This window comes from Osmia lignaria, chromosome 9 (genome assembly GCF_051020975.1).
Source record: "Osmia lignaria lignaria isolate PbOS001 chromosome 9, iyOsmLign1, whole genome shotgun sequence".
In the NCBI taxonomy this organism is placed as follows: Eukaryota; Metazoa; Arthropoda; class Insecta; order Hymenoptera; family Megachilidae; genus Osmia; species Osmia lignaria.
Genome location: NC_135040.1, coordinates 15,313,491 through 15,328,719, shown reverse-complemented (window position 1 = coordinate 15,328,719; position 15,229 = coordinate 15,313,491). Strand labels below are relative to the sequence as shown.

The 15,229-nt window shown below is 31.2% G+C and overlaps 3 protein-coding genes across 3 annotated transcripts; 2 read left to right on the top strand and 1 right to left on the bottom strand.

Moving 5' to 3' along the window:
- Positions 1-99: 99 nt before the first annotated feature.
- Positions 100-3,564, top strand: Nulp1 (Nuclear localized protein 1). The gene is made up of 8 exons (XM_034316907.2): positions 100-474; positions 617-1,020; positions 1,108-1,336; positions 1,412-1,665; positions 1,748-2,057; positions 2,135-2,428; positions 2,500-2,693; positions 2,770-3,564. The coding sequence occupies exons 1-8, from the start codon at positions 343-345 to the stop codon at positions 2,792-2,794; spliced, it is 1,842 nt and encodes a 613-aa protein (XP_034172798.2). The 5' UTR covers positions 100-342; the 3' UTR covers positions 2,795-3,564.
- Positions 2,770-5,670, bottom strand: Arp3 (Actin-related protein 3). The gene is made up of 6 exons (XM_034317078.2): positions 5,486-5,670; positions 5,189-5,369; positions 4,764-5,078; positions 4,355-4,669; positions 4,057-4,275; positions 2,770-3,976 (listed from the first exon to the last, which is right to left on the bottom strand). Exons 1-6 carry the CDS (start codon positions 5,527-5,529, stop codon positions 3,797-3,799), a joined length of 1,254 nt encoding a protein of 417 aa, XP_034172969.1. The 5' UTR covers positions 5,530-5,670; the 3' UTR covers positions 2,770-3,796.
- Positions 5,671-5,739: 69 nt separating this feature from the next.
- Positions 5,740-15,219, top strand: LOC117600841 (small subunit processome component 20 homolog). Its single transcript, XM_034316773.2, has 11 exons — positions 5,740-5,916; positions 5,983-6,260; positions 6,340-11,541; positions 11,609-11,864; positions 11,934-12,539; positions 12,620-13,183; positions 13,266-13,448; positions 13,528-13,858; positions 13,933-14,366; positions 14,477-14,746; positions 14,833-15,219. The coding sequence occupies exons 1-11, from the start codon at positions 5,872-5,874 to the stop codon at positions 14,980-14,982; spliced, it is 8,319 nt and encodes a 2,772-aa protein (XP_034172664.2). The 5' UTR covers positions 5,740-5,871; the 3' UTR covers positions 14,983-15,219.
- Positions 15,220-15,229: the final 10 nt, after the last annotated feature.

Genomic DNA, 15,229 nt, shown 5'->3' with positions numbered 1-15,229 from the left:
GGCGCGATTGTAGCGAAACCTGGTATACAATATGATGTAACGTGTGAAAAAAGTTCGCATCAACAACAATGAGTGGTTCTTCTATACGTTTACACTAATTATGCTTTTATACATATATATGTTCAGTTTCAGTTTCATCAGTTTCAGAAGTTTCAGAAAATTGACAAGCAGGAAAGAAGTATTTACATACATATGTTTTAAGAAAAATCAGTGAAACACGAAGAAAATCAATGATTACAGTTTATCATTTTTAAGTTCATAGGGAGTGATTTATAAAATTATTTATTTATTTCTTGCCCGTCCATCTTTCTACGTTTCGATTAACAATTGGACTTATATAAAATGTCCACGCGTTATATGAAGAAAGTGTATGGGAGCGATGTGTTACTCGAAAAAGATAATGAAAACGAAAATGAGATCGAAAATTCGATAATTGGCAATGTTAAGTCGAAAACATTCAATCTATTTGATGTAGTACGTATTAACTGTTTTAATTTCATAATTTTCTTTTTCAAAATTTCATTTGTAATTTGTTCATTGTAAAATTTGTCATTAATTTGTTGAAGATTTCAACATTTTTCATATGTAAAATCTTATGTAACTTTTTGTTTTTTAGTTGAATGAAAATTCCGAGGTTAGCGAAAAGGAAAATGAAGAAGAACCAGTGATCGAAGACAATTGTGATAATGAGACCAAACGTAAAAGAAGGAAGAAGAGACGAAAGAAATTTGAAAATTCTAAAACTCAACAAGCTATTGGAACCAAACAAGAAGAAGAAGAAGAGGAAGAAGAAGAAGAAGAAGGAGAGGAAGATATAGATGAAATTGAAAGAACTGTAAGAGAAGTAAACAAATTGCTTGGAGAACCGCTTCCAGGTTGTAGTTCTCAGAGTACAGATAATTTACAATGGATCGAACAAAAATCCAAGGAGGATATTTTATTGGTGCAGCATAAACATTTAAATCCTTATAACGAACTAAAAAGAATTTTTGGTAGTAAAACAGTGCAAGCAGAACAAAAGTATGATTTTAATGAAATTTATTTCATAATTAATTATGAGTAGGAGATTATAATTGGATCTTATAACTGAATAATTAATTTTAATAGCAATAGAAGAAACAGAGGACGTTTGGGTCATTTGAAGAAAACTTGGTTGGTTTCTACTAGAAATAATTGGCCACCGGTTAATAAGTCTGGACTTTCAATGTCTTTAGATCATACCGTAAAGTCTGCTAATAATGTTCAGTACTTTGTGTACGAGCATAGCCCGTCGTATAGACAAGTTCAATTAAAATTCTTGGAAGCTGTGGAAAGTTTAAATCCTGAAAATATTGTTGTATGTTACATTTCATTTTAAATGCTATAGTTGAAAGTATTTAAAACATTTTAGTTTCTTAATACTTTATTTCAGAGTATACTCAATGCACACTCTTATCATGTAGATGCATTGTTGCAAATTGCTGAACTTTGCAAACTTAACGAAGATTTAGCAATGGCTGCAGAATTTACAGAACGAGCTTTATATTGCCTGGAATGTGCTTTCCACCCCTTGTTTAATGTTACAACTGCTCTCTGTAGATTAGATTACAGAAAACAGCAAAATCGGGCTCTGTTCATAACTTTATTTAAACATCTTAATTTTGTTGGTGGACGGGCGTGTTACAGGTAAAACACAAAATTTCTATTTTGTTTTTCTATTTCTATTTTGTTTTTATTTTAAACATAATTACAAAATTTGACATTTCAGAACGAGCTTGGAATTTTGTAAATTACTGCTATCACTTGACCCAGAAGGCGATCCGTTAGCTGTGATTTTGTCTCTTGATTTTTTTGCTTTAAGAGCAAAAGAGTATGAATGGTTTATTGAATTTTGCAATCTTTGGGATAATGCAAGAAATTTAACCCAGCTGCCAAACATAGCATTCAGTTTAGCTTTAGCTCATTTTCACTTGGGCCATCAGACTGTTGCCAGTGAACTGTTACAAAATGCATTAATAATGTTTTCAGGTGTACTGATGCCTTTATTAGACAAATGTAGTATACAGTGTGATGAAACGGTACTTTTAAATTATATTCACGATAAATGTTAATAGAAATTTTAAAAAGGCATATTGATACAATAAATATTTTATAGGTACGAATTCATGATTTCTTTAACAGTAAAGCAGTAATTTCGACTTCACCAGCACTGGAAAAGTTACAAAATTTATATGTGGCACGTAGTTTTCGTTTATGGAAAGAAACTGATCTTTTGCCGTGGTTACGTGAAAACGTACATATTGTATTAACTCGTGTTGATTCCAAAGATGATTATGTTAAGTACTGTGAAGTAAAACGAAGCAAACGTTATCAAGGAAAGTTGCCGAAAAATATTTTACGACATATTATATTATCTGATATAAAAGATGTAACTGTAAATATTCAAGAGGTATATACAATCAATATGGTAATACAGTATTACTCAATGATGTTATGACTGTATGATATTCTCATTTATAGATACAAAATGGTGGTTCGGTTCTCTCGCACGATCCTCTACCCCCTGTGGATAGTATTGATATTTACAAAAGACCTACAGCAAATACAACCACAACCCGAACTAGTTCTAATCTTTTGTCTCTTTTCGTTTCGTCTCTGTTCACAGATATTAATGGAGAAGTTTCAGTAGCAGCCCTTGAAGGATTAAATTTGTTGTAAGTATATATAATTTTTAAGTTTTTATACATCAAACGAATAATTATTACAGTGATTGACATTTTATATTTCTAGTTACGATAACAATGAACAAGCGTAAGATCTATTGCTGATTACACTGTAAAGAAATGAAGTATATAAATTTTATATTTAAATGGAAGAATGGAAATGATACTTATAAACACATTTTTAAAATATTAGAGTTACTTTTGTGAAGATACATTTACAAATATTTTGTGTCAGGTAATATATACACACACATATATATATATATATACACACATATACGTACACATGTACTATTTAATCATGAATCATGTAAAATTACGGTTATTTTTTATTATTACTGCTATTATTATTGTAATAGAGTTGCCTGTGTATTCAAAATTTAGTATATTTCGATTGTATTCTATACACGAGATTGTACATCCCGTTATTTGTACAATCTTACAGTTTTTGTTATAATTTTTATGAATTTCTGTGAAAATATCATCGTGTATTCAGTCTTTAAATGTTGTAAATAAGTGAAAGAGATATTGTATATAAACAGTAATAAATAAATTATATTGTTGAAAGAATTATATAAGCAAAATTACTTATTATCGTACGAGTTTTGGCCGTGAACTAATATTATGCAGGATGATATAAAATATTTCGTGAATGTGATTTAGTAAACAAAAGAATTATTATTTTTAAGTAAACGTATTTTATGTACAGGTCTATACAATTGCTTTATATTATATTCTTACCATTCCTAACAAAGTACATATTTTAATTTTTTATTGAGTGATTTTTCCCTGTATTTTTATTAAATGTAAATGTGTATTTACATAAATATTACATATTTCTGTAATGAGCATGAAAACATTTCCGTGTGCGTTTATTAATATAATAGTGGGTGTTTTTTTTGTACTTATGCCAATTTGCAGTTACAGTGTAAAAAACACCCGTATCATCTTTCCAAGTATGTTGTCATTGCAAATAAAACGAAGTTAAAAATTGAATAAATTACTGACGGACCCGTAAATTACGTTACATTTTCACCATTGGTCCATGGTAAGATTATTTTTTTTTTCCAATGCCACTTGTATTTCCATTTAACTTATACCATACTATGAAATACGGGATTGTAACGGCAAATACCAGGACCATACTCTTGATAAGCTTTTTTGGTATGACAAACTGTGTAAAATTCAGGATCGCTTGCTAATAAAGCACCACCATACCATACTGCGCAACGCTGTTTATGGTGCGATATAACATGAACATCTATAGGTTTTGGCTAAAATAAGATAAAATTTTCATGATTGAAAAGTGTCTATATCATGTATGTAGAATGTGTATCAGTAAAGTATAAGTTACCGTGATGTGACTTCCACTTAACGTTTCGCTAAGCTTCAAACGTGCATCGACGATTCGTTTTATATCACGTTGTAACCGCCTACCGAAATCTTTGAACATTGTAGAACCACCCGATAATACAATGTTACTGTACAAGGGTCTTCTTACATCTATCGGACAATTCTGTATTACATCGTCCACGATTTCACTTAGCGGGGTTGTGAAATCTGGATTAGAGAACTAAATAATGCGATAAAATTAAGTGAACGTTAGAGAATTATTTTTATTATAAAATGAACTTAAATTCAAGTAAACATACTTCAGGATGAAAAAATATCTCGGGTCCCAGAAACCTTTCGTATCCAACATCCACTACAAAAGGCTGCTTTGTAATGCTATTAATACCTTCATATTTTTTTATTTTGGTAGGGTCACTATCATATTTAGCAAATTCTTTTGAAATGTCAGGACATATGTAACAATATTTTTCTTTTATTGCCTTAGCTGTTTCTAAAGATTGCTCAGGTGGTATTCCTATTTCACGCTCTCTTAACAAACTTTGTATAAAATATGTAATGTCACGTCCAGCAATAGGAATATGTTTTATACAGCTTCCAATAACGAAACCTTCTGCCTAAATGATCAAATGAGTTAGTTAATTTGTAAAGAACTTTAAAACAGCACTCTATGTAAATTGATATTTTATGTATTTTATTTTTTATACTTACAACAGGAATTACATGAGTCACTCCATCTCCACTGTCGACAACAACACCTGTTAGCGTTCTATTTTCTACGCTCTTAGCTGTCCAAGATGCAGCTAATGCTAATACTGCTTGTACAGCGATGTAAAGACCTGGTACATTAAATGATTCGAACATTATTTCTGCTGTGTATTCACGATTTTCAGGAGTGTTTAATGGCGGCTCCGTAAGTAAAAAATAATGATCTTCAGGTTCTGCCCTTAAATACTTAAAGATACATTGTTGCAGAAACTTTTCCATTAAATCCCAGTCTTCCACTAGTCCGTGCCTAACTGGATACTAAATGTAATTAGGTATGAATTACAAAACATTTTACAAAAGTTACATATGTAATTGACAAGCTTATATACAGAACATAGCTGATATAACAATAAGTTATTAATATATACTTTTACAGAATATCCAGTAGCTTCAAAAGCTTCATCTCCGATGTATGCATCTAAATCTTCAACTCCTTTAGTAACTCTTCTAGCATTATTATCTCCAACTTTTGCTGTTTCTTTAATTGCAATAGCAGATGGTATCATAAGTTGAGGTTCTTTATTGAATGCAAAACCCAATTTTGTATACCTATGACATACAACTAATTATAATTACCTTCTCCTTTTTCTTATTTCAAATATACTTACTTCAATGTAGGTATTCTGGTTAATATTAAATAATATTTATATTTGAAATGTGCTTACCCCGTGCCTACATCGATTACACATGCAGGAAGCCGGCCGAGCATTTTTCTTTTCTGTTTCGATCGTTTTTCACTTTTATCTTACGCAAAGTTACTCTAATCACAATTCTTAAATTTGACTCACCACTTTCAACTTTCAACCACACCTCCTTTTAGAAATAAAGCACACGCATCCTTTAAGCAGCGCGTACAATGCGCGAAATTCTCTTAAGGTGATGCAACCGTTGAAAACTTTACCGACAGTTAGGCCTCCACGCTTGAATATATAAAGAAACTATACCTTGAATTAAATTGTACACTGCAAATACACGTGTTGTATGTTTTAGAAAATATTTTTGAATAATGTTTCTTTAGTATTGAATGAATATAAAGTTCCTGTAATTCATCATGAAGAATAAACCAACTCGTCATAAAGAAACCAATACGTTTCAGGTATGAAACATAAGCAAACATCTTTTTTGTTATCAAATTTTCCTTACATGATCTTCTTTCTTGCAGTTTAAAACATTTTCGGAAAGAATAAGCGAAGTTGACATTGATGTGTTTCATCGTGTTGCTCACCGAAACGAAGAAAATGAGGAAATTGAAACATATTTTCATCAAACTCTTCAGAAATGGAACTTCCTTAACCTCACAGAAGGTTACTGTAACTTTAAAAGGGAAGTTCGTGATATCGTTACACTTACACAGTTAATTAATCAGAAAGAATATGTTGTTGATAAATTAATAGAATATTTGGAAAGAAGAGACATTTCATTTTTACAGCCAATTTTAGAGTAAGTATCGCGTTCAGAATTTTGTGCAACAGGGATTAAAATGATTTCTTGATGTTTTTACATATATTTTTAATTACAGATTGGTTGTAGCTCTATCAAAAGATTTACAGAAAGAGTTTTATGAATATTTTCCCAAATTTTTAACTGTTATGATTGATTTATTGCGTACAAAAGATGCAGACCAAATAGAATACGCATTTACATCATTAGCTTATCTATTCAAATTTTTATGGAGATACTTGATCAAAAATGTGAAAACAGTGTTTGATCTGTTGCTTCCATTATTAGCAGATACACAGCCAGCTTACGTAAATAACTTTGCAGCTGAAAGTTTTGCATTTGTAGTACGTAAGATTAAAGATAAAGAATCTTTCTTGAAGTTGGTACTAAATTTATTGGAAGATAATCCTAAGGGAATACCAGGATGTGGGAAATTATTATTTGAAGTAATACATGGTTTACCAGGACAATTTCATTCGTGTACAGAGCAAATGCTGTCATTATATTTCAGTGCATTGAACTATGAAACTGTTAATCAAAATCTGGCATTTAGAGTACTAAAAGAAATTATCACTTGCATCGTGCAAAATATTCATCCTCAGAAGTGTCATGTATTCTGGTCTGTGGTTTTAAATAACATAGATGTTGCTATTGAAAATACTAAAGATTTTCGATCAATCAATGAAAGAGAGAAAAGTTTAATACTAATAATGCGATTATTACATCCAGTCATTGATTACAAAAATGGAAGGTTAGTTATAGATCCTGTACCTTTGATGAAGAAGTTGGTACAGGCTTTAAAGATGTTTGAAAATCAAAGTGATGCGTTACAAGAGATTATAAAAGTAGCAGTAGCAATACTTTTGGCAGCAGATGTTAAATTAATGCAAGAGACATCTAGCCAAATACTGCTTCAAATTATGTCTGTGAAAGATATTAATCTGTTATATGAAGCTGTTAACAATTTAATGCATTATTCATCATTTGAAACTTTGATATTACCGCATATAATACGACATAGTATTTCTACTACTTTCAATGATGATACTTTAAAACTGTTTACTAATATCATTGAAACAAAAGTGCCATTGTGTATTAATGGCATGAAGTTGGACAAATGGACGAAGTATATTTTAGATATACGTGGTGCCGAAACTGATAGTATCAATTACCTTCTGAAAGAATTAGAAGCTTTACTAGATCAGAATATATCAACTAATGCATTAAGAATGTTAATCATTTTACCACATTTGAAGCCTCTTTCAGAAGAATTTAATGAGGTGTTAAAGAAAGGAATACTGTCTCTGTATAAAGGAATATTGAATCATGACAGTACAGAAAGTAATCTAATTAAACTCTGTCTGCCATTCTTATTAGCTTTAGAGGCAGCAATTCACATTTTAGAACCTGAAACTTTATACAGCTTTATGGAGACTAATGATATAAAAATATTGAACCTTATCAGTAAATATCCTGACAATAGATTTATCTTGAATGCAACAGATTTATGTATAACATATTTTAGTACAACAGAGTACCGGGAAAAGTATATGAATCAAACGGTTTTTGATATCTTAAATAGTAGTATTGCATCAAACTTGAGTTCTCCTTTCGGTGAAGTCCGTTTAATCGTAACCCATTTGTATTCTTTATTTTCTGATGTTAAAGAAATGACATCATCTACTACAAATGAAAGTACAGAAAAAAGTGCTATGGAACACATGTATTTAGCAGAATGTGAATCCATAACAGTACAAAGTTTTAGGGACAAGTTATTGCATTTACAGGCCTTGTCGTTTGAAAATAATGTAGTGTCAAATTTAGATCCCAAGTATTATAAATTTCCACTACAATACTTATTGGGTAATTTATATATAAATTTTTCTTTGTTATGGGAACCTGTAAACAAAATTATAGCAACATATGCGGATAAGAAATGTGAAGACTTTTGGCCAACGTTTCTAGCCGAATTAAAACGTGAACAACAAGCAATCACAGATTATAAGCCAGTATTTGAGTGTGAAACTATTTCTAAAATAGAAATTGCAATACAAAAAAGTAATGATAAGCCTGATTATGCAAATCACAAAGTTTTATCGTGGAAATGTATGACAAATTTTGCACAATTTTGTGAAATGAAGAACAGAGATATTACTGGAATGTTTATTGATTTCGTGAATGACAATTTCTTTAAGTCAAATTCTGAAGATGCTAAGTGTTGTAGTATTCTGAAGAAGCAAGAATTAAATTCCACTGATAATAATATGGAGATTGATGATGATGATGATGATGATGATGAAAGTGATAATGAAGCGGATGAAAATGAAGAAAAGAAAGAAGAAACAAAGGAACCTACACCTTTTATAAGTACAGACTCAAAGCAAAGATCAAAATTTACAGTAAAGAATAATTGTAAAATAAAGCTTCTAATTGCTCAACTGGAGGTGTTTGAGAAGATAGCAAATCCAAGATCATTGTATAGGGAAGCAGAGATACAAAGAATTTATTTAGATCTACTGTCATCAAGAAATCCTGACATTCAAAGAGGTGCTTTCAATTGTCTTCTTACTTATAAATACAAATATCTGTTACCATACAAAGATAATTTATATAATTTAATTAATGAAAAAAATTTGAAAAATGAAGTGATATGTTTCAAGATCGATCAAGAAAGTAATATGATACAGAATGAACATCGTGATGAGTTTATACCTATATTAATGAGAATAGTTTATGCAAAAATGGCTTTAAAAACAGGAATGAGAACTGGCGGTAAAGTCGGAGGGATTACGAGACGAAAACTACTTTTACGTTTCCTGGGCGGCATTCAGGAAAGTGAGATGATCATATTTACAAAAATGGCGTTTAGACCTTTCAAAGCATACATATCGTTTGAATCAGATGAGAAAATTAACTTAAAGGAACTTACTCGCAGTATCGTTAACACAATTGATTTAAATAATGTCATACCTCCTAAACGTCTGAAGAGTGCTGTAAACTTACTTGGAATTTTAATAGAACAATTTGGTAGTAAAATGGCTAAAAAATTGTTGCCTTGTTTACTTGGCTTGGTACTATGTATTTTAGCAGCAGTTACTGGAATTTTACAAAAATCAGATAAAGTGTACGCTGGTTATTTACCGTCTATCAAAAATGTACGAACAAGTTGTATTTTAATATTAGCAAGATTCTTTAATCATTTTGAAGATTATGAATGGAGTGAACACGAATTAGATGCTTTATTCGATGTAGCGGTATTTCCATGGCTGCAAAAATTGCCCATGGAAGGTATTCATAGTCCTACACCTTTATTGAAGTTATTTATGTCATGGAGCCAAAATTCTCGTTATTATCCGTTATTTATAAAGCATCGAGAAGATGATAAATCTGTCAGTCCTCTGCCATATATTATGCAGCTTCTCTTGGGACCCAAAACTCATGCATCTGTAATTAATGCTATTCTTGACATGATTGAAAAAATGGTAACATTACAGGATTATGGAAAGACAAATGAAAATGATATGGAAATTGATGCACCTTTTGTTCCTTTGATACCTGTACTTACTAATTTACTTGAAGTAAACGAGAAAGCCTTATCTAGTGGCATTAATTACGGATCTGCTATACTACTTCCACATGTTGTTAGTATCTTGGAACATATTAAGAATAAGCTTGGCAAATCAAACAAGAGGATAAATAGAACAGAATTGATCGTTTTGTCACGTATTTCGGAATTTGTAAAAGATCCAAATGCATGCGATATTCTTGTTACTCTTACTTTACCAATATTAATTAAGAAATCTTCTGCTGGAGGAGCGGAAGAAACAACTGTAGAATTAATTACAACTGTTATAAATCTTATAAAACACGTTGCACAACCAACAGTTCATATACGTGCAATCTTACCTTTATTGGGGACAGTATCGGTAATTCCTGCTCGCAAATTGCTGTTAGAACTGTACCGAACAATTGTCGAAAGTGCTACTGAAGATTGTCGTGAAATACTGATAAAAAATTACAATTTAATAAGTGCGCTTAACGCGTGGGATCGCAGGTGGATCGATCAACCAGATTTTCAAAAGAGATTGGATGCATTTTCTGAAATTAATAACGCAGTTGAGAAGAACGAGATTACACTGGAATTTGGTATAGCCATTATTCATAATTGTTATTATTTTCTGAAGAATGAAGCAGATCTAGCATTAAGAGATTACTCAGGACAATGTCTTAAACTTCTTGGTTCTAAATTAGCAAAAGAGCATAGGGAAAATATATCGGACAGGCGTTATTTAATGGATGACACAATTTTACTACTCATTAAAAATGGAATAACTAGTAAAAATGAAGTGGTAAAACTACAGTCAATTGCTTTCTTAGGGCATATGGCTATAGAATGCCCAGAGGTGCATCCTGTTTTACGAGATCTATCACTGTTAGCTAACAAAGCAGATCCTGAAGTGGATTTCTTTGAAAATATGCAACATTTACAATTGCACAGAAGAGCTCGTGCATTGCTTAAATTCTGCACTGTAGCGAAGACACTGCAAAAGAAGTTTAATCCAAGAACCTTAACTCAGTTCATTCTTCCATTTGCTTCCATGTATTTGTGCAACGAAAGCTTCATACATAAAAACAGTATCCTTGATGCTGCAATAGAAACAGTTGGAACTGTCTGTAAACTTTTGCCATGGTATCAGTACGAAATTATATTAAAATATTACATAGGAAAGCTAAGAGGTTCTGCTGAATATCAGAAGCAACTTGTTAGGATTATTGTTATTATGTTAGATTCTTTTCATTTTAATTTATCAAAATACAAACCCAAGGATGGATCTTTGGAAACAAAAGATGTTAAAGAAACTTTAAAAAATGAAATATCTTCTGATAAAAAGGAAGATGTCGAAAAGGAGATTGATGAAAATATAAATGAAGAAATAGAAGAAAAATTGGAGGAAACTTTAAAGTCTGAAAGTTTGGACGTTATCGAAGAAAAAGATGGAACGGAAGCACAGGAAGATATAATACCTATAATAGAGAAGGAAATAATTCTTTCACCCTATGGAGCACAAAGGGTTATATTTACTATATCCAAAGAATTGTTGCCTCAACTTCACCGTTCCATCATAGCAAAGACTAGTCGTGAAAGTAGTCACAAATTTAATAAGAAAAAAGTTGCAGCAAGAAATGAGGAAGAAGAATTAATGCGAGTTCCCATTGCCCTTGCCATGGTTAAATTATTACAAAAACTACCTGAAAACATTTTAGACATCAATTTACCAGGGTAGATACATACATATTTGCTTTTATGTAATTAAAATATTTTAAGCTAATCTAACAAATTGTTTCAGAATCTTTATGAAGTTGTGTACATTCTTAAAATCGCGTTTAGAATCGGTAAGACGCGCCACACGAGAAATATTACAAAAAATTATGATAACTCTAGGTCCAAAATATCTTCATTACCTAATAAGAGAAATGAACACATTATTGACAAGAGGGTTTCAAGTTCATGTGCTTGCATTTACAGTGCAATCAGTATTGGTTGCTTTGAAACCATATTTCCAGAAATTTGATATCAATAAAAACCTTCAAAGTATTTTATCTGTAAGTAATATCATTTTTATAAATTTTGATTTTGAATTTAGTGTGTTAATGAATAATATACTCTTTCAGGTATGTAAAGTAGATCTATTTGGTCCAACTGGAGAAGAGAAAGAAGTGCTAGGAATTGTAAAAACTGTCGCGGAAGCAAAATCTACGAAAAGCTTTGATATTTTTCACATATTAGCGCAATATATTACGGAATCTTGCTTAGTAGATTTAATTTTGCCATTAAAAGAGGTGCTTGTGAAAACGCATTCACATAAAACATTACAGAAAGTAGTAGAATGTTTAAGGAACGTTGTGTTGGGTTTAGCTGATAATACTTTTATACCATTAGAACAAATGCTGACGTTTCTTTACGGTATAGTTTCTGAAAGTATTCCCGAGCTAATGCCTGAGAAGAAGGATAAACAATTGACACCGAAAGAAGCAGAAGTGATGGCTAGACAGAAACCAGATTGCTTCCTTATACCACCTGAGCCAAAAAATAAAATGGGCGTAAAAGTTACTTCAAAAACCTCTAAAAATACTAATGTTCACGTTATTATAGAATTTGGTTTAAAACTTTTGCATATTTTGTTAAAAAGAGACAAAATATCTGGTGGAGAATTTGAATCCTTTTTGGATCCATTTGTACCGCTCATAAGCGATTGTTTAAAATCTCAACATGTCAAGGTAAGTTTATTTTACTGCTTAAAATGATAGACTAATCAATGTATAGTAAATTGTATTATAATTTTTTTTCTTTCTTTTAGTTAAGCACCTTAGGTCTACAGTGTTTAAATTGGTTACTCAAGAAAGACTTACCTTCGATACATGAAAGAATCTCAGACATTTGTATATCTATATTTAACATATTGCATAAATATGCAGCTGAAGGTTTGAGCAAAGGAGATAATTTTGACCTTGTAATGGCTGGTTTCAAATGTATGTCTGTACTAGTTCGTGACGTAAAGCATTATACAATTAACGAAGAACAGTTGAAAGTTCTAATTATGTATGCCGAACAAGACATGTACGATAGTGATAGGCATGCAACAGCATTTGGGTTACTCAAAGCGATAATATCTCGGAAGATGGTACTTCCGGAAATTCATAATGTCATGGTCAAGATTGCTACTTTAAGTATTACTTCAGATTTGGAACATATTAGGCAACAATCTCGTTCCGTGTTTTATACATATTTGATGGAATATCCCCTTGGTAAATTACTGAATAAACATATACTGTTCTATTTAACACAACTTAGTTATGAAATGCAACCTGGTCGACTGAGTGCATTAGAAATGCTTCACAGCATTGTTACAGGATTTCCTACAGTGAGTATATTTTTGGTTCACTCAGAATATCTCTTGTACAATTTAAAGTATGCATTAATAAAATTATTTAAAATACTTGTAGAGAACCTTGATTATGAAAGCAGATCCGATATTTATAATGGCTGGTGCAAGATTGATAAACGATGATGATCCTACGTGTCGGAAGTTATGTGCCAAGTGTATTAAAGAAATGGTTACACGGATACGTCACAATAAAAGGAGCAAATTATTTAACATAGTCATGGAATGGTTAAGAGACACTAAAGTAATTATTGAGTATCAAAATCTGATGGTCATGTATTAAATTACACAATACTAAATTATTCTATTGTTCCTTTTTCTAGATAATGCATCGTGCTTTGGCTGCTCAATTATGTGGTATATTTGTAACAGTGGAGAAAGATGCTTTCGAATCTCGTCTCAAAGAATTATTACCCCCTCTTCTAAAACAATTCCACGCAAATATTGATGATAACGAAGAACCCGGACGTTTTGTAAAGTTACGTACAAATGAGGAAATGGCTGAATTAGAAATGCAACCTAACATTAAGGATCCGGAAAGAATGAAAGATCATCATATGTTTCAAGTTTTACAGTTATTGTTAAAAATATCAGCAAATTGCACAGCTTTTCTAAAAAATGACGAGTACAAAGAAGCTGTTCGTTCATTTGCTGGTAAGTTCAGTGTGTTATTATGCTATTTTATTTACCACCTTTTTAAATACTAACGCAATTTTTTCTACGTTTAGAATACAGCCAGTCTTTATTGGCACATCCTCATACGTGGGTTCGCTTAGCAGCGTCACAAATGATCGGTTTTATCTTAGCTGCCTTAGACATTGACAAGATCATAGAATTCTTAGAAAATCCTGAAAAGTGTGAGACTGAAAATAGTTACATGTATTCTGACCCAGCCGGTACCATTAGAAGTTTGACTTTAGACTTGATCGCTCAATTGCAACCCGATATGATGTTAGAGGAATTGGCTGACCAAACTGTTAAAAATTTAATTTTTATTGCAAAAATTTTGAAATCCGTCAAAACAGTTACGACTGTTACTGTGGATGAAGATAAGAAAGCAACAGATACTGATAAGAACCAGTTATCCCTTTCTTGGCTGGTTAGACGATTGAGAAGATCTGTAAATATAGAAATAACTAAAGCCCCTAAATCGATAACGGTGGTAAGTGGTAACAGTAATGTTGATAATTTTTTTTTTTTTTTTTTTTTTTTTTTTTTTTTTTTTTTTTTAATATAATAAACAATCTTAAAATGAATTTTTTCTTTTTTTAGCGGACTGCTTTCTTTAAATGGGTTGCTGGAATAGTAGTTACTATACCTATGGAGTATTTAAATACAGTACTTTTTAACATTATGTCACCAATCGTACGTGAAATTTCAACAACAGAAGAAAAGAATACTAGTTTAAGACGACTGGCGAAAGAAGCTGCAGCAATGATCAAAAAACGTTTAGATAACGAAGAATACATCAGATTATTGAGTCGAATACAACAACAGTTAGATATTAAAAAAGCAGAGAGGAGGAAAGTACGGACGCAACAGGTGGGTTTTTTATGTTCTACTTATACTCTTTTTCTTGTTATTAAATAATTAATAATGAGTTGAATACTTCAATATTTTTATTACAGTATGTAACTGATCCAGAACTGGCTGCTAAACGTAAAATTGCAAGGCAACAAAAGAAAAAAGAAGCTAGGAAGAGGAAATCGGATACTGTAAGGGGGAAAAAAGGAGCGAAGAAACGTCTAAAGAAAGAAATTGATTTAGATATTATATAATTGTTTTAGTTTAAGAAAATTCTAAAATTACATATAAGAAAAATCGTTATTTTTATGACATTATTTAAATAATAATCTAGTCTGTAAAATATCCATATATCATATATCATACGGCTGTTTATTAAAACTGAATATATACATTTTGTAGATGAATATGTATATATTTTGTACATATGCATTTATGTATATACGTATTTTGTATTATACGTTTCACGAGTACTGATTGTAAAATAATACAATTTGAACG